Raw genomic sequence first — 18,255 nt, 5'->3', positions numbered from 1 at the left:
AAAAAAAAAAAAATTAAGAAAAGAAAAGATAAAGCGAACAAGAGATACTCTGAAGCTCATTGTATATAAGCTAAGATGTAAATCCTTTCATCCGCCCTTAGTAGCAGGTAACGCAGATGTTCTGAAAATGAAATTCTGATGTGGATGTGCAAGGACCTTTCTTCTTGGATCATGAACATGCGTCTTCTAGATTTTCGCAGAGTTTCTACCGCAGTATATACGTCTTGGCCATGTCTCAACTACGTGCCAGAGTTATCCACGGAACATAATATTTTTGCCGCCGTAAAAGCAACATGGTTGTCTTAGTTCAGGCGGCCTCTGGCCCCTGACTCTTCAGCCTTGTCTAATTCCACCATCTCCACGTCCGAAATTGCGGAAAGGCCGAGTTCAAAAGTCGATCAGCTGCAGGAATCATGAATCAGCCACCACGATATTATACTTTCATGGTTCTTCCGAGGCTGAACATCTTAAATATGTGTGGGGGACAGCCGGGCAAACATGGGAATATTTTCACAACTTATATCTGCGATGACAGCCACAATCGACGCATCCAACTACAACCTCTCTGGTTCCAGCATTCTCATATCGGGACAGAAGCAACAAACTCATACTCGGAAAAATGACCTTGAAGCCATTGATCCAGTGAGAAGTCTCTTGCCTTACCAAGGCTTTGACGGGCCTTTCAAGTTCATGACGACATGACCCATGAAGATAGCGCTTGTTGAAAATTTACCTGAAGCAATCATTAGTCTGACATGGCAGCCTGGAGTTTGCTGGGCTCGAATGGCACGCCCCACTGACTGCGGTAATAGTGATTCTACTTAAAATACATTTTCATTTCCACAGAGATTTCTGGGTGCTGGTGGTTGACAAGGCTAAACATTACATCAAGCAAAACCTGGACGGCATGAGGACACTTGTGGTTTATAAATCCGCTAGAGCTCGACTTCAACACATGTTTATAGCAGCCCAGAAGCGCGGGAAGCAACAAGTGACGATTCCCTTGATAAAACTAGCGAGTGAAATTGAAAATCCATTGGAGGTGATATGGACAGTCATTCTGCCGAAAAAGAGATCTCCAGTTCTCCATACCCGCCTTCGAGCTCGAGGAGCAAGCTTTCATCTCCGTCAGACCCCTTTTTCAGCTTTTTGTCGCAGCCCGATCCGGCCTCTGAGACAAGCAGAACAAACACGCCAAGTCAAGGAAGCGGTGCGATCTTCGAACGACAGAAGAAAGAAGGGCCCAACGCCGAAACCGCTGAGTCGGCGCAGCAGCTAGTAACAAGCAAGGAGCAGAGGAAAGTAGGAGCATTGCTCGAGCATGCAGAAAAGTTCAATGAATAAATAGGGAAGTGAGTTTACCGCCACACGTACGTGTAGAGCGATGTTACAAATGTACTAATAGCGTACTGCAAAAAATACTCACTGATCCGAATTTGGAACAAAAGATATGGAGGGAATCATGCCTCTATGTTAAACATTGATACAATATCGGAATTTTTCCCTTTCAAGATATGAGATGCTCAACTAGCAATGAACCTTCAATTACATAATGGCTTCAACTTTTTGTCTTCCTCCTCTCATATCAACGGAATTCCTACTCATATTATCCTTTTCATCGATGCAACAAGTACAGATGTCTTCTCGTACGCGGCTGATGGATGTCGACTCTTTTCAATTCTGAATCTGTGTTGGCAAAAAAACTCATACTTCAGTAGGTGATTGCACATGTTCAAAGTAAGAGTGAACAAAAGGGAACAATATGGGGTACCAGCAAACCAAGAACAGGATGCACACCAAAAATAATTGGAAGCGGGAAGATGTTCTCGGTGGGCCTTTGCGTGGTTGATTCACTTGCAGGACTGCGAGGGGCCGGTAAAGTTCTCTTTACCGCTGGCGGGTTCAAGTCGGATGGTAACTTTCTCGGGACTTGGAGTTATGGTCTTCTTGGTTGCGTCACTAGGTTCTGGAACAATGGGAACGCTAGCAGCGGTCTTTGGAGGAACCTCAGTGTATGGACGAGAAGCTGCCGTGACTGGAACATTGGTGCGAACGGTCGTGGTGTTGGTGTTTGATTGGAGTCCGCCATGCATTGGCCCAGCCGAGCTGCGAACCATGTTCGCGGCCTTGTTGACACCAGGCAATTCTCTGTAAAACGTAAGGTTAGAACCGAAGGGTAATGTTAAGTAGTAGAGTAAGAACTTACGCCGGAGAGACTGACGTCGCCGGGGTGAAAGCATTGCTAGTTCCGGCAGGGGACTGGTAGCTTCCATTGGGACTGACGTGATTATTCATGTTTTGAAGTCGAGTCAATGTTGGTGATGGGGTGTGCTCAACTGAGTAACAGTACTCGCAACTGCGCCAGTTGCGACGTTCTTGACTCTGTTGTTTGAGTTGCTTTTGCGCTTTGCTGTCAGCGAATCGGAGGAATAGCTTGACACCGTCATGTTCCGCGAGGACAGAATGGAACTCTTTGATGACACGCTCAGCAATTTCACGAGTTTCGAATCTGTGCATGTCAGCAAATGGCCATCAAAGGTCTCTGGACTGGGATATGTACCTGACAAAGCCAACCTCTTTGCTGACCCCTGAGGATGCATCACGGCAAATCTTGGTAGAGACGGCATAGTATAGCAAGAAGTGTTTGGCCAAGTCCTTGGAGATGTCAGCGACAGGTATATTGTGAGGGCATGGGGATGACAGACCGATTCATTCCAATCGATAGGAACTCCGGTGCAGTAGATGTTGGTGGAGTTTTTGTCTTCGAGGTCCTTAAGACGAGAGTTGCGAGATTTCTAGAAGCCTTAGATGAGTTTACATCAATGAGCGGTCTACGCACCTGAGCATAGCTTGCTTGGAAACCAAGGTGAAAGAAACCTCTGATACAGTTTTCTGCAGCAGCGGGAGAGCAGTACATGACGAAGCCAAAGCTGAAAGTTGTTAACGGTGGAGTCGCAATCGACATGGCATTCAACATACCCTTTGCATTTTCTAGTGTCCTGCTCAATGATGACCTTGCAAGATTCGATTTTACCGAAGCGAGATGCCCAACGCCCAAGATCCTCATCCGTGGTATCCGGCATAAAGCCACGAATGTAGACATTGGTAATACCCTCGGGGTTTTGAAGACATTTTGCAAGACTGAGTTCTTCTTGATTGGTCCAGAGAGCAGGAACTGCATGAGGAATTGGTGGATCACGAGAGATCAGCTCGTCAACGTTAACCATTTCGTATGACTTGTTGTCTTGACACTTCATTGGCTGAATGGGACCAGCGTTGTAGTGTTGACTGTTGGTAGCTGTTGACAAGTATGGGAAACATGGATAGTAGTCCGATTGGCCTTGGAGGGCAGTGGCTTGGTTGTTGGGAGCATTCTCTTCGTTGGAAGACCAAGAGCCTCGACGAGCAGGATCAAATCTAGCAACGTTGGATGTCATTCCATAGGGCCAACCATAGCCTGGGAGGGCAGCTCCAGCCGTATTGGTGTTGCCAATGAAGTTTGGGAATACTCCGGTTAGGATGTATGGAAGTTGAGGAGCAGCATCTGTTGTTGAGGTTTGGCTTTGACCATAGAAGTTGTTGAGTGGGACCGTCTGGCCCGATGGCAGAACAACGAGAGGGCTGTTGTACCCTTGTATATTGGTTGCACCCATACTATTTTCGACAGGAGCACATGCTGGAAGAGTTGCTTTGAGATTCTGCATGTTGGCAGGTGGGTTTGGACCAGGCAAGTTCAAACCTGAGAGCCATCAGCAAGTGTTTATTGCATATTCGAGTCCATCTCTCACCTCCGTTGAAGTGTTGATAGCCTGTTTCACTGCATGAAATTCGATTCTGGGGATATCCAGTGAGCGTAGTGCTCGGGGCGGTTTGACTCGTAGGCTTGTCAGACATGGTCTCTGGGTCTCTTATATCAGTAGGCTTGAACAAGGAGAAATCGTGCGAAGGTCAAGGGAATGAAGGGCTCTGGGTCGACCTGCCTAGAGTTCGGTTGCCAAAAGAGTAGCTTCCAGCGATGGTTCAAGCTTTTTTCCCGAGGGCCTGATGGGAGAAGTTGGGGCGGACTCAATGAATGGGGCAACAATGGGGATCGTACAATGAGAAAGCCGAGATGCAGAGCAGGATACAGGATAAGGGTGAGGAGGTGCTAACAGCAGGCGTTGAAGCAAAGTCGTAGTTGGGTATTAAGTGAGTTGCAATGAGAAGAAAAGAGAGACAGAAGGAGAAGAGGATAAAGGAGAGGAAGAGGAGACCCTTGCTTGGAGGGAGCTGCATCTGTTCAATGGCAAGAGCGACGGCAGTAGGAAAAAACCAACTAGAATCAGTCGACATTGGCAATAACGATGTCCACTCAACACCTTTTGGGACGATGCTCAATGCTTCGTGCCATCAATAGAGACAGCACTTAGATTCTGCCATATCCACCCAAAACTCGCGAACATAGGGACCAGACAGAAATGATTATCTGCCCCGGATTGACAGCCAGCAGCGAAGAATGGAAGAGATTCTGATTCAAAACCTCTACTCTGGATCATGTAGAGTAGCAATATCGAGGCATACGCCTTTGGTAGTTGTGTCTGTGCCAATGATCTCTTCATTTGCTCTCAAAGCACATCTCATCGCAATACCATGTCTGCAGAGCCCCGCTGAATGTGTGAGCAGCTGAGCTTCTATCTTGAATAGATTTTCAACACTTTCACGAGTATTTAGGCTGGTAAACACCGGCCAGGCAGTAGGAGTTAAGGCTTGAATGAAGTCAAGTTTTGTTGATCAAAAAGTTGACGGCTCCGCTGCATCTAGTACGGCGAATCACCTTCAACCCAACTCCACCCGGAGAACAGCCTTGTCTCGACTCCGAATTTTCGAAATTGCGAATATCGAACTCGGTTCAGCACAGGTGTGAGCGTTGGTGATAGTGTATTGTCTGGCTAAAGAGGCGGATAGGCGCCATGGCTGCAGACGCTGCAGAGTCACTATGGCAAAAGGTAGGTGAACGACCTGGTGCACTCTCTTACGGCAGTACTGACACCGTCCGCAGTTTTTTGATCAACACAAGTCAATTGTCTCGCTGCTCGATACTCATGCCTCCCTTCTGGCAGAAATGTGTCAAAGCTGTGCCGACATAAGTCCTGCCCAAGAGCTGGTACAAGCCCGCTTGGCTCATACTGAGAGTCTGATTGCTACATTCAAAGAATCAACCGAATCAGTGGTATGCTGACAGGTATGCAATATGACTCTATGGAACTGACATGTATGCGTATCAGAGAGAAGCCACCAAACGAGAGGAAATCATATTCGAGGCCACGAGCTCTCCTCCACATAATGTCCCTCCGCCCAGACCGCATGTCCCAGCCACACCAGCGTTAGATCCCAGCGGCCTCTTCACCGTTGACACAAATCCTACTCCAATCGAACAACTTTTCCGTGACAACTCCAAAAGTGGAGACAAATCGAAGAATCAATCCAAACGCAAGGGCGACGAACCTCAAGTGCAATTGAGCTACGTTAACGGCGCTTCTCATGACTCGCCCAAGAAGAAAAAGAAGAAATTAAAACCAAGCGATCAGGGTCCAGAACAAGATTCGGGTGCAGATGATTCATTCCTACGCGGAGTGGAAGCAAGACTTCAAGCGAAAGAAGAACGGAAGAAAGCCAAGCAGGACAAAAAGCGGAAGAGACAGAGCGATTCCTCGATCAGTAATGGAGTCAAAGGGCCAAAGAACAAGAAGCGAAAGCAAAGGCACGACAACAAGGCGTCGTCAAAGACTCTGGAAATACGGCAAAATCAGAGCAGTAAGAGACCAAATGCGGAATCCACTGGCACTGGAACACAGAATGATCAGCCTAGCAAGAAGCAGAAGAAGAATAAGACTTGAAGACCGTCGGGACGATATCCTCAATACCGGTTTCAGAACATCTAATACTATGACTTCGTTGAACTGAATTTCAACAAGACAACGCTTTCTGCTGCGTTGCAAGCTGCGCTGTGTGGCCCACTGGCATGATTCTCCCATATCCCAACCTCTATACGACATGGAATGTGGGGCACGAGTTCTTCACGTTGTGCCATGTGAGTTTGACATTGGACAAGGCAGATCCCTGTTCGACTTCTGAAACTCGATCTTCGCTACTGATGTACCGTGACATCAATAAATGAACCGAAAGTCTGAAGAATCTCGGCCGTTTCCTTTGGAGTCGTTTGCCATGCTCACGCGACATCTTTACGTCCGCAAAACGAAGCGACCCACTCAAAAGTCCTCATCCAGACGTGACCTTTCACAAGATCCTGGTGAGTGACAAGACGCCCATAGCAAACCGCACACCGGAGACTGAAACTCGATGAGATGAGCGGCAAGCTTTAATCCAAGTTCTCAGCCACCTTCCTCCCCAAATCCACATACTTAGTGCCCAATTTGTCGACCTCCAATGCGCAAGACCAGTCCAGACGGCCCAGCAACACAACCCCGAGTTTTGGCGGGAGTTGGAGAAATTTTAATAGCAGGTACATGTGTATTGGGTACCTCCGTGCCCTAGGTAAGGTCGTGTGAGCTAGGTACATATGTAAAGGGCAGCTTCACTTTGCTCGGCCACTGTCTCATTGTCTTCGTCTCTGGCCCAGTATTATCATTCGCTGCAGAGTAAGATTTAGCAAGGCGTCAAAACTTTGATTGCTCGCTTCAGGTTGTTACAGTATGATGCAGATTTGGGAGCATACCCGATGTCACTAATGCGTATCTGGGGTGTATACTTCACTGCGCAACTGATTCGCCGAAGAAATTGCGCTTGCGTGTGTCTCGCACATTTCATTTTATGAATTGATTCCTCTAAAAATCGAACTCGAAATAGTGTCGAATTCGATTCGAGGACAACATGGCCGAGTGGTTAAGGCGACAGACTCGAACACACCGAAATCTGTTGGGTTCGCCCGCACAGGTTCAAATCCTGTTGTTGTCGACGTATCCGAATTGTGTATTCCTGCTTTTCATTTTCCCTTTTTTCTTTTTTTTTTTTTTTTTTTTTTTTTTTTTTCCCTCTCTCCCCTTCATCTGTCTCTTTTTGATGATGTGCCTGAGAGCAAGAGAGGATTGTGTGGGGCTGCAAAAAGGGTAGGGGGCGGAGTAATTTGGGGTGTTATGTGGAGAACGTAGGAGGAAAGCCAGGACTTGAGAACCGAAGAGAGTGATATTTATTCTACATATATATCATGGGCCGATGTGTCCACCCACCGGATAGGTAAGATAGTAATTGACATCTGGAATCTGAAGGAGAACCATGTATTCTCGATTAGACGGCTCCTATTGCCATTTCAGGTCTAAACTATGCTGGGAAAATTGGAAACACCAATGCTCTTATGACATGGATGTGTCCCAAGACCATCATGTGTGTTCGAATGAATTGAAGGAGACGAAAAAAATACTCAAAACACAGGTTTCTGTGCTGTGCTCCAGGAATAATCAAAAATTCCAAAGCAATGCCATATATCCCAAGATCGTCCGCGAGGAATGTCCCAGCTAGGGAAGCAGTGGTGGATTCAACGGAGATGCCACGAGGGCATATTGTAAATGACTTTGTCAGGCGCCGGCGCCTGGAGCATGATACGAGAGTGTTTTTGCTATTCTTCCTATTAGCACAGACGACTCTATACAGAGACCATTCTGGACGTACTTTACTTGCGCTGCACGGTACAGAGATATCCTTCGTAGCTCTTCTGGTTGCCACGAGCCTGTTTTCGGGCAGTGCAGAGGTAGCCCTCATAGCTTTTCTGAACACCACGGCGCTTCTTCTGGACGACGCAGAGATATCCTTCATAAGACATTTTGGGGTTTGGTGGCTTTTGGATGTTATAATTGAGTGTGAGAAAGAGCGTATTGTAGTTGGTTTTTTAATGAAAGTGTCGTTGCAGGAGGGGAACGCGGCACAGGAAAGTAGAACTGGGTATTTATATATCTCGTCATGATGCAACAAAGATGAAATTCAAAGGACCGAAGAAAGGAGCTTGATTGAGTCATTCCTGTGGATGGAAAGTTGTTGGCGGACAAAGGAAGTGGACATCTCGATGAGGCCGAGTAAAATGGGCAAGCCTTAGTATTTTTGCCACTGGGCGTAGTCCTGTTATCCCTGCACAAAGCAACCTGAGTGGGACCAGAAAAGGCTGCAAATAGGAAAGAAGTTTAAAGCCGGCCTTTGACTGGAAAGAAGATAAAGAAATCGAAATGCAGCCAGTCCAAACTCGGACCCAGGAAGACTTCTTGGTGGAATGGGATTTCAGGCACCATTGTAGAACAGGTATCTTCGTTCGCCGTCGGGAGGGATTCTCTCGTTATATTCTGAATCCAATTCTAGAATCGGCTAAAAGGCAACCATTTACCCCGAAGATGAATATTGACCTGGATCAAGTTAGCCTTGATATCGTGCTTGTGAAAACGACACGACTTTACCCAAGCGTTTCCATCTTTGTCAATCTCTTTCTCAACATGTGTGGAGAATGAAATTGCACTCATGATACCATCGCCAAACTTTTCATTCAAAACAGCCTTGTAGGCGTATCCGTAGTTTTGCACAATCTCATACAACCGGTAGATCAAAGGTTCTTTTGGAGGCATTTCCACACTTTTTCCTCGATCTGGGAAACCGCTCATCTGCGACTCGAGAGTAGCATGATCAATATCCAAGTAGTCTGACAACTTTTTGATATCTTCAGGAGAGGCTTTTGCTTGTCCATAGAATAAGGCAGCAACCGCAACCTCATCTCGACCAATCTCTTTCGCAATCGCCTCGAAAGTTACCTGTTTCTTCGCTTTTGCCTCGAACAAGGTCACGGATGAGGTGCGCAGGTTAGGATGTTGTGATGTCTGACCATATTAGCTGTTATCTTTAGAATATTCAGGTGGTGAAGTGTACATCGAGAGTCGCAAGAGACATGTTGGACGCCGATCGACTGAGCTACAACGGGGTTGCTTTTGTAGTAACGGAAAGCCGTCTGGGTCCTCGAATTTATAGCTGTACCCGTGAGACGGTGTAAAGGACGCAGATGGGAAGTCATGTTGGATGCAATGGACGGCAATATATATAGCCAACCAATTCCAAGTACCGTGGAGATGTGCACTTGTCAGTATTTGTATGTTATCCATCTTGGTGGAGGGGGACTGAGATGTGCCCCCGCATGATTGCATCAGGCTCTTTCGGCGAAGGGGATCTGTTACAATCACCCAACAGCCATCGCCCACGGTCCGACAAACATAGATCGATCGGTGCAGGCAGATTTAGCGGGATGCAGGTGGCTAGAGGACAACATCGTACTTGTGCCAATGCTCGGAGAGCACTTGCTGTTGATAGCAATCTTGGGGAGGTTGAGAGTGACTTTTCCTGTAGTCGAGGGATGGCAATTTTGTAGGATGGCGGGGTGCAATGAGGCGCAGCTCGAACGATCTGGAGGCGTTTTAGGGGACCCAGCGACAAATCTGCGGCACGGAGCTTGGCGTGCAATACTCGACAGCCCCAGGATGAAACTTCAAACATCTGCCATCATCCATCCTGTGTCTTCACTTAGTTGAACTATGTTCCTTCCCACCGTCGGTCACCTCTGACTCCAATTGTACAGTCAGTCTCTGGCCGGTCGATGCACCGAGACCTACGACAACTCGCAAACTCACCATCCCAGATCCCAACCAGCGCCAACATGTCCTCCCAGCAGCGGCCAGAAGACGACGAACTCGCTTACGGAGATGACTATTCTCGGTCTCGAGGAGGAGGAGGTGGTGGTGTTGGTCAAGATGGCAGTGATCGATCACTTCTGGGAGATACCTTTCGAAAGTTCAAGTCTGGATATGACAAGTACAAGACGCCTTCCTCTCCATCCCAAAGCTATGGCTCTGGCGGCTCAGGCTCCTCTCAGCAGTACTATGGTCAGTCGGCCCAAACTACTGGCTATCCTCAAACAGGTCAACCAGCCTATCCGGGAGGTCCGCCTACCCAACAGCCCCAAGGAAAACCAGATATAGCCTCGAAACTCCTGGGCGGGCTACAAAGCACCATTCACAACATTGGTTCTGATGTTGCCAACTTGCTGGGGCCAGACAACAGACCACCGTCACAGTATTCACACCCACCTCCAGGGCAAAGTGGCTTTGCCGGCTTCTCAAATAGGCCACCTTCACCTAATCTTCCTCAAGGCCCAAACCGTTATGACAGCTTCGCATCCGAAAAGCCGGGCAACGATGTCAAATGGTATGTCGATGGATGTGGTTACTTTTGGGCAATCAGTCAAGCACTGGAGGGAGCAAAGCGCGCCATCTGGATCCTAGACTGGTGGTTATCACCCGAGCTCTATCTGCGTCGACCACCTTCACAGAATGAGCAATGGAGACTCGACCGAATTCTGCAAAGAGCCGCCCAGCGGGGCGTCAAAGTCAAAATCATCGTCTACAAAGAAGTGACACAAGCTTTGAGTGCGTACCTTTCACCTCTTGTTATCAACTACTTCACTCTCTTCTCCCGTCGTCTGTGGGCGCCTTCGCCTCTTTTTTGGTCGCTCTTGGACTATAAGGGACAGGAACATCGTTTAGCTATACTGAGGCAGAGGCTCACTAATTGTTCCTCTTCTAGCTTTGTCTTCGGCTCATACTAAACATGAGCTCGAGAAACTACATCCTAACATTGCTGTTTTCCGTCATCCAGACCATCTTCCCGACGCTCAAACTAGCCAATCGTCTTTGATATCTTCATTTCAGGGTCTGAAACTTGATGCTGCCGGGGTCTCGAAACTTGGTGCGGATGCTCTGAAAGGAATCTACGGCCTGAGCGATGACGTGATCCTGTATTGGGCACATCACGAAAAATTATGCGTAATTGATGACAGAATTGCGTTCATGGGCGGGTTGGATCTTTGCTTCGGTAGATGGGATACCAATCAACATGCCATCGCTGATGCACATCCCACGAATATCAACGACATAGTATTTCCAGGACAAGACTTCAACAACGCTCGGTGAGTAACCCTTTTGCTATGTGATTTATGGGTGGTTGAAAATGCTTCCCCAAACAAGTTCCCGTTGAAAATCTTTGATCCTAATGGAACGACACAGAATCATGGATTTCAGTGACGTCGCGAATCCATTCCAGAACAAACTCGACAGGACTAAGAGCTCTAGAATGGGATGGTCAGTATGCAATGTATCGCATGCAAGCCGACTGTTAACAATCACTAGGTCTGACATTGCGTTGAGTTTGCAGGGTTCCTGTGTGCAGGATCTTCGTCACCACTTCATCGATCGATGGAATTTCATCTATGATGAGAAATACGATGTTCGAAAAGATCAACGTTATTACAGACTCCTCGACGACTTCTCACATCCCGTATCTGGTCCTGGACAACGTCCACAGTCCAGACCGCAGTCACAAGGATACCTTCAACCTCCAGTACAAGGAGGTGCGTTCCTTCCACCACCAGGTAGTCAACCGTATACTCCACCAGCCTGGCACACCACTAGCAGACCACATACTCCAACAGCAGAACCGTATCACCATCAACCAGGAACAGCTGGCCCTTATGGTGGGTCTCAGAATCCTCCAGCACAAGGTACACAATCTCAGCCTGAACGCCCTCAAGGGTCTTATGGTCCCGGAACGAGCGCCTCAGTGCAGGGTACTCAAGCGCAACCCCCATTAGGTGGTTACGGTCCAGTCTCTAATCTCCCGATGCAAGGAACTCAACCTCAACCTCAGCCAGGGATCTACGGCCAGGTTTCTAGTCCCTCGATGCAAGGAACTCAACCTCAGCCTCAGGGTGGCGGTTATGGTCCAGTTTCTAGTCCCCATATTCAAGGACCTGAGAGTCAACCCCCGGCCGTGTCAGGCCAATACCCACCAGTTTCGAGTTCGCCACCGGGCGCGCAACATCAACCCACGACCACAGCCGGTGGTTACGGCCAACCACCAAACCCTTCATTCCAGCAGAACTTTCCTCCTCCGCCTCCTGGACCTCCTCCTCAGCCATCTCCCGGACCTTCACAAAGCTTCTCTGCATATCAACAGTCACCCAATCCGAATCCAAGCTATGCACCCTACACTCAAGGGTCTGTAGAACTCCCTTCTCAACAACAACCGAGTCAAACATATCAACACCATGTGCATGATCAGCCCGGTACCAACCAAACACGAGACTTCGACGACTACGGGTATGGTAACGAGAATGAAAGAGGTTTGGGCAGTGAGAGAGGTCTTCATGGGAGAATGGACCAATACCGCGAGGAGGGCCGAAGGATCGGCCAAGAACTCTCTTCAATTGGTAACATCGTCTCAAGCGGTGTTGGAGACAGAGTCCACCACATTCAAGGCAAGTACATGGGTGGTACAGATCATTATGGGCGTCCATACAATCAACCCCGTCCTGTAATGACCTGCCAGATTCTTCGAAGCTGTACAACATGGAGCAATGGAACCCCTCTCGAGCATTCTATTCAGAATGCGTACATCGATGTCATTCGAAATAGCCTGCATTTTGTCTACATTGAAAACCAATTCTTCATCACTGCCACGGGGGATCAACAGAAACCTGTCAAAAATTTGATCGGTCAAGCCATTGTTGAGCGGATTCTTCGAGCTGCCAGGAATGGTGAGAAATACAAAATAATCGTCGTCATTCCAGCAGTACCAGCGTTTGCAGGCGATCTACGAGATGATGCTTCACTGGGAACTCGAGCCATCATGGAATTCCAATATTTTAGCATCAATCGGGGTGGCTATTCCATAATGGAGAAGATCGCGCAGGCTGGGTACAATCCCATGGACTACATTCGCTTCTACAACCTCAGAAGTTACGATAGAATCAACTGCAGCCATGCCATGACGCAAATAGAACAGCAGAGCGGTGTGAGATATGAAGATGCCCGCAAACAACACGACGATGTGGTTGGAGCCGGATACGGACTATACGGAGAGAGGACCGGTGCATCACAGATATCGCAAGCTCCACAGTATCAGCAATATCAATCAACTGCCCAGAATGTGACAATGCCCCGAGGTGCCCGTTGGGACAGTGTTTCAGAGTGTTACATGCTTGGAGGACAAGACATTCGTACGGTTCCGTGGGATGGTCCGCCCGAGGCGGAATTGGATGCATTCGTCAGCGAAGAGCTGTACGTCCATTCCAAGGTGAGTTTTATGCCACTAATATTGCGCCCCCCCCCCCCCCCCCCCCCTTTTTTTATCCGACTAAGTTTCCCAGTGCCTCATTGCCGATGATCGGATCGTTATCTGTGGTTCGGCCAATTTGAATGATCGAAGTCAGCTCGGTTCACACGATAGTGAAATGGCAATTTTGGTCAACGATCCCACACCTGTTCAGAGTTATATGGCAGGTCAACCATGGCAAGCCAGCCAATTCGCAGCATCTCTGAGACGACAATTGTTCCGAAAACATCTGGGTTTGATCCGACCCCAGGACATGCGACGGCCTGACCCGAATTTCGAGCCAGTCGGAGTACCCAACGTGTATGATTGGAACACTCCGGAGGATAATATCGTTGCAGATCCTCTGAGCGATGCATTCCAAAGCCTGTGGAATACTCGAGCGAGAACCAATACCGAAGTGTTCAGAAAGGCATTCCGAGCCATTCCAGATGATTATGTCAACACCTGGGCAGATTACAAGGAGTTCTATGAGTACTTCTACCGTGGTCCTGATCCCAAGGCTGGAGAAAAGGAAGCGAATAAATTGCCGCCAAAGGTCGAGTATGGACATGTAATTCGATCGGATTTCCCAGGCGGAGCGCAAGAACTCAAGGAATTGTTGAGCAAAGTCAAGGGTACTCTGGTCGAAATGCCATTGTGCTTTCTCCAAAGTGAGCAAAATTTCCAGCTTATCGTATGATATGAACTAACTTGGATTGCAGATGAAGACATTGCCAAAGAAGGACTGACTTTGAATGCACTGACAGAAGAGCTCTACACTTGAGCGACGAATGGATGTGTGCTTATGACTGAATGACCACGAACACACTTTGCGTATCGCCTTTATCGTCTCTCATCGTCTGTCGGGTCAATAGCACACGGCTTCTATAGAGTAGTTCACCGCTTCTGCATTGACTGTAGTAGTGTGGAGTATTTCTTGTCCCCCGCCTTCGTCTGCGCCCTCGTCCATCTCAATTTATCTTTGGTTCTGCAGTTCGCCCTCATCTTTCTTTCGCCTTCTAAACATTGTTGCCTGTTGTGACAGCACACGCTCAATGGCTGTCAAATAGTTGATTAAGAATTCTCGATTCATGTGTGCCGCCAGAAAGCCGCCTAAACCCAACCGGGATCTTTCCCTACCTTAAGAGGTCTTCGCCGTGCTGACATGTGACTTTCTCTGGGCAGCCTTCAACCTCACCACAGGCTTGAAATACTTTGTTCTTCTTTTCCTTTCGCAGATTTCCCTGGCTTCAAGTTCGCCTCAACTCTCATTCTCATTCCCCGCATCACTCACGCTCTTCACATCACTTTCGTCCACTTTACTACAAGAATCTTTGTTATGGCATCACGTATCTGCCTTTTTCCTGGAGCTTCCTGTCACTGCACAAGTTAGAGGCGCCATCGCAACAGCTCTGGTAGCCTGTTTTTTACACGAGACAGAATTTGAAGAGCGACTTTTGGGGCAGATCAAACTACTTGAAGCGGCCCGTGGACAAAGAACGACTTCAAGAGCAGGCTGAAGTCTGAGAGCTCATCCAGACACTGGAGACCCCGCAAGAAGAACGTCTCAAGTCTCTCGACAGTGTTTCGGCTGCGATCTAAGATAGACTTCAAAATGACAACCTTTTCAAGCGCGCATGATAGCACTCGTAGCTATTGTGGATTGTGTCAGGTTGAGTTCGAGGATGATATGCTTCTCTTCATTCATCAGCTAGGAAGTTCAGCTCACAGTATGGTTTCCCGCCTTCGAGAAACAATTTCATGCACTAACACCATTATAGTCTGCTGCCCAGTATGCGCGCAAGAGGTATATATCGGTTGCATTCTGAGGAGAGAAATTCAAATCTGACATGAACAGTTCAAAAGCACTGGAGGCAGAGATCGACATGTTGAATTGGCAAGTTCCGATAACATTTGTTCAGACATTATCTCTGATTAAAATACTGTAGGACCATCGAACAGCTCAAAACCTTTCATGCGCAGGCTGTCAAACAAAATTTCGTTCGGCATCATCTTTGATGACCCATATCGAGAACGATCAATGCACTGTCATAAGACTTACAGATTTCCAGATGCAACGTGCTGAGAGACAGCTTCAGAAAGATGCCTGGATGGCTCAAGAAGATCCACTCAACATAAATCCTTCTACTAGGAAGAGTCCGACAGCATCCGATCTCGATAGTGGAAGCTCTGTCCTTAGCAGCAATCCCGTTCACAACACAGCCACAGCGCTCAAAAATACTTTCGAAGGCACAATCTCCACCACCTCTCATGAAAAATCCTCCCCGCTTCAAAGCTTCCGTGATACTTACACAGCTGTGGACACACCTAAGATCAAAAACTCCGAGCTCGGTATGAGATCTCCAAACAAGGTCATGGACTTCGATCAGACCATGAGAAGACTGGATAGACATCCCTTTCCACAAGATTCACGGAGCGTGCTGCCAGCGGAAGGCGTCAAGAATCCAGACAAGGTACAGCCATGGCTTGATAATATGCACCCCACAGCTAGACCACCCCCCGACAACACCAGTATGGTGGCATCGATGTACGATAAGAACGCTCCCTCTTCTGCTGTCAGCGAGAATATTCCACCTTCTGTACGCGCGCGAGATCCAGATCCTGCTGCTCCACACAAGCATGTCATCAACATACCAGCACACTCGGCCATCTCCCCTAGGTCGCAACTGGACATCCAGAAATTCTGGGATGGCATGCAGCAGAAATATATCTGCCCAGGAATGAGCTGCAATCGAGGATTCAAGAGCATTCGAGGCTTCCAGGAGCATTTACTCTCATCTGCTCATGTCGGTGGTACGGTTGTCTGTCCATCTTGCCTGAAGCGATTTGGCTCAACTGCCGCTTGGGTGGCGCATTGTGAGTCGGGCAGTAGGAGATGCGATATTCGGAACAGTTCCAACTTCAACCACGTCATGCGCGAGATCACCGGTGGTGTTCTGGGCACTCAGGGATTTCTGGAGGACGGGACGGTGCAGTATGTAGCGCAAAAGATCGAAGACTGGAATGCTGAACCAGCCAATGAGGGGTGGTGAACACTCAAGAGGTAGATCATTCGCTGTTGCTGGTATGTCAGGTACTTTATGTTCTGCCTCGATGGGGCAAACGAGCCTCCATCATTTGGGGGAAGGTCCTGAGACAGAGCATCGTGGTGGATAATATGGCTTTTGCATTCCGCTCCGCTCATATTCATGTAAAAGAGGCTACGAAAGCCTGAGTTTATGTATGAGGAGGAGTACCTAGCGTAAAACGGTCTACTGAGGCTGGAGAACTCGAGAAATCTATCTGAGTTACCTGTAAAGATGCATATAACGAATTCTGCCTGTACAGTAAATAGATGTCACGTGCAGTCACGCACCGGGACAATAAAATAGAGTGAGAAAGCCTCACTTCATATACATCCTTGGGTCAATCTTCCACTTACAACCTACTCACAAACCCGGCCCGATCGTCTTGACACTAGTCGGTCGTGATGTCCTCGACGCGCGTTACGCCCCTTAGGCTCATACATAGTGTAGATTCGTTCTATCAGCGGGCGTAGACACGGCTCGACACCTTGCCGGCCTTTATATGCTAGCCCTAGAGCACAGGACGACCGACCTAGGAGAAATCCGCGCCGAGCGCGATGCCTAGAATATGGTCCGTCTTGTGGCGGATGCTACCGTCGACGTATACAAGGATGGGAGTGCGACTGCGAATCGTCTGTGTTACGTCGATTAGGGCGTCGAGTTGGCAACCGCCGTGGTTCGAGACGATGATTCCGTCCGCGCCGTGCGAGACGGCGAGCTCGGCGTTTTCGCCTGTCTTGAACCCCTTCACCCATTCTTCCATAGGCGAGCTCTCGGCTTCGAGTCAGGGGATTGCTTCGTCCCAGCAGAGCGTCGAGTTTGCTGTGCGCGTGTGGAATACGATCGGTCCAGAGGGAGAGATGCGTCGTGTCCCGTCATGGTAGCCGACGGTGCTGGGGCGGCGGGTACGCAGTTTCGGTTGCGAAGGGACGATTGCGTTTGTTCATAAGTTGTCATCGACGGCTGTCGTCTTGCTGTTCCATAAAGTTCGCCATCCATAGGTGTTTGGGAAGTTCGTACTGGTTCCGTACCTCGGTGTTTGTGCTGCCTCAACATTGGCATGTCGACGGTTAATAGGACGGTTCTGAACTCGGCCTTTTTGGTCCGCTAGGTGAGACGCCTGCTATGCTCACGCTCCTCGAACAGAATGAGCTGCAAGAGGTGAGGGTTGTCGCCGCTGGCAGTCGTGACGTCTTCCATTGTGTTCGTACTGAACGCCCTGTAGCTACTTCGCCGTCTGTGTGCGCAAGGCACTGAATTTCCATTAGGGCTACGCCAAACGACACTTCGGTCTTTGGCCAAACATGGGCACGCTAATGTCGATTTGTGAGATACCCTGCAACATCCTTGTACTAGTCTCGTGTCTGTCTGTCTATGTACTCGTAGGTGAGAGCTTCTAGCTCCGCGATCGTTAGGTAGTTGGAGTCATGGGGGGTAGCTTGGGGCTGAGATGGTATTGTTTCATCGATATTTAGAGGGTTGGGAACACAATGTGGCTAGTAGTGAGCAAGAAGAGCAGAACAACAATTGGTGAGTTTAATCGAGAAAGATACCTAGACGACAGGATGTTGATATATGTGGTGCGAAATGACCTACCTATCTGGTGACGTTGGAAGCTTGCTGATTTCGCAAACGATGGCTTTTCGGCCGCAGAAATTCCTGTGTGGGGAAGCAAGCCACCGGATTCGCATGAGATCCTCACAATCAACACGCGTTCAACAGTCTGCGGACAGGACGCTGAGCCATGGACGCCGTGATCGCAGTCCTGTAGCATCACTATCTATTCGTTTACCATCCTAGGCCATCCTCCACGCGTCTCCATCTCACTGACGAGATCTCATATCCATTCTTCCAATCCATCCATCAACCACCGCGTTCCGCCACAGTCAGACAGCTGTCTGTTTTCGTGAGGAAAATAAAGTACAAATATGAGTGTCTCAATAGCCACAATTCGCGACCTCCTTACAAATTCCAAACATACAAGATGGATAGCGCCGTT

At 48.5% G+C, this 18,255-nt stretch overlaps 6 protein-coding genes and 1 non-coding gene across 7 annotated transcripts; 4 read left to right on the top strand and 3 right to left on the bottom strand.

Annotated features, from left to right (window-relative positions):
* Positions 1-1,850: 1,850 nt before the first annotated feature.
* Z518_11004 (uncharacterized protein) lies at positions 1,851-3,894 on the bottom strand (the record flags this gene model as incomplete). The annotated part of the gene is made up of 7 exons (XM_013411512.1): positions 1,851-2,148; positions 2,207-2,509; positions 2,561-2,655; positions 2,706-2,795; positions 2,840-2,930; positions 2,980-3,739; positions 3,789-3,894. The coding sequence occupies 7 exons, from the start codon at positions 3,892-3,894 to the stop codon at positions 1,851-1,853; spliced, it is 1,743 nt and encodes a 580-aa protein (XP_013266966.1).
* Positions 3,895-4,949: 1,055 nt separating this feature from the next.
* Z518_11003 (uncharacterized protein) lies at positions 4,950-5,876 on the top strand (the record flags this gene model as incomplete). Its single annotated transcript, XM_013411511.1, has 3 exons — positions 4,950-4,985; positions 5,039-5,209; positions 5,265-5,876. The coding sequence occupies 3 exons, from the start codon at positions 4,950-4,952 to the stop codon at positions 5,874-5,876; spliced, it is 819 nt and encodes a 272-aa protein (XP_013266965.1).
* A 988-nt stretch (positions 5,877-6,864) lies between these two features.
* Z518_11002 lies at positions 6,865-6,954 on the top strand. The gene has a single exon. It is a non-coding gene; the product is annotated as a tRNA-Ser (tRNA).
* Positions 6,955-8,339: 1,385 nt separating this feature from the next.
* On the bottom strand, positions 8,340-8,922 carry Z518_11001 (cyanate hydratase; the record flags this gene model as incomplete). The annotated part of the gene is made up of 3 exons (XM_013411510.1): positions 8,340-8,387; positions 8,439-8,852; positions 8,902-8,922. The coding sequence occupies 3 exons, from the start codon at positions 8,920-8,922 to the stop codon at positions 8,340-8,342; spliced, it is 483 nt and encodes a 160-aa protein (XP_013266964.1).
* Positions 8,923-9,679: 757 nt separating this feature from the next.
* On the top strand, positions 9,680-13,954 carry Z518_11000 (uncharacterized protein; the record flags this gene model as incomplete). The annotated part of the gene is made up of 6 exons (XM_013411509.1): positions 9,680-10,448; positions 10,606-10,987; positions 11,085-11,159; positions 11,208-13,152; positions 13,226-13,841; positions 13,893-13,954. 6 exons carry the CDS (start codon positions 9,680-9,682, stop codon positions 13,952-13,954), a joined length of 3,849 nt encoding a protein of 1,282 aa, XP_013266963.1.
* Positions 13,955-15,188: 1,234 nt separating this feature from the next.
* Z518_10999 (uncharacterized protein) lies at positions 15,189-16,223 on the top strand (the record flags this gene model as incomplete). The annotated part of the gene is made up of 1 exon (XM_013411508.1): positions 15,189-16,223. The coding sequence occupies one exon, from the start codon at positions 15,189-15,191 to the stop codon at positions 16,221-16,223; it is 1,035 nt and encodes a 344-aa protein (XP_013266962.1).
* A 780-nt stretch (positions 16,224-17,003) lies between these two features.
* Z518_10998 (uncharacterized protein) lies at positions 17,004-17,318 on the bottom strand (the record flags this gene model as incomplete). Its single annotated transcript, XM_013411507.1, has 1 exon — positions 17,004-17,318. One exon carries the CDS (start codon positions 17,316-17,318, stop codon positions 17,004-17,006), a length of 315 nt encoding a protein of 104 aa, XP_013266961.1.
* Positions 17,319-18,255: the final 937 nt, after the last annotated feature.

The sequence above is a fragment of the Rhinocladiella mackenziei genome (assembly GCF_000835555.1).
Source record: "Rhinocladiella mackenziei CBS 650.93 unplaced genomic scaffold supercont1.10, whole genome shotgun sequence".
NCBI classification, from domain to species: domain Eukaryota; kingdom Fungi; phylum Ascomycota; class Eurotiomycetes; order Chaetothyriales; family Herpotrichiellaceae; genus Rhinocladiella; species Rhinocladiella mackenziei.
The sequence above is the reverse complement of the archived record's forward strand: the minus strand, read 5'-3'. Positions and strand labels throughout refer to the sequence as shown.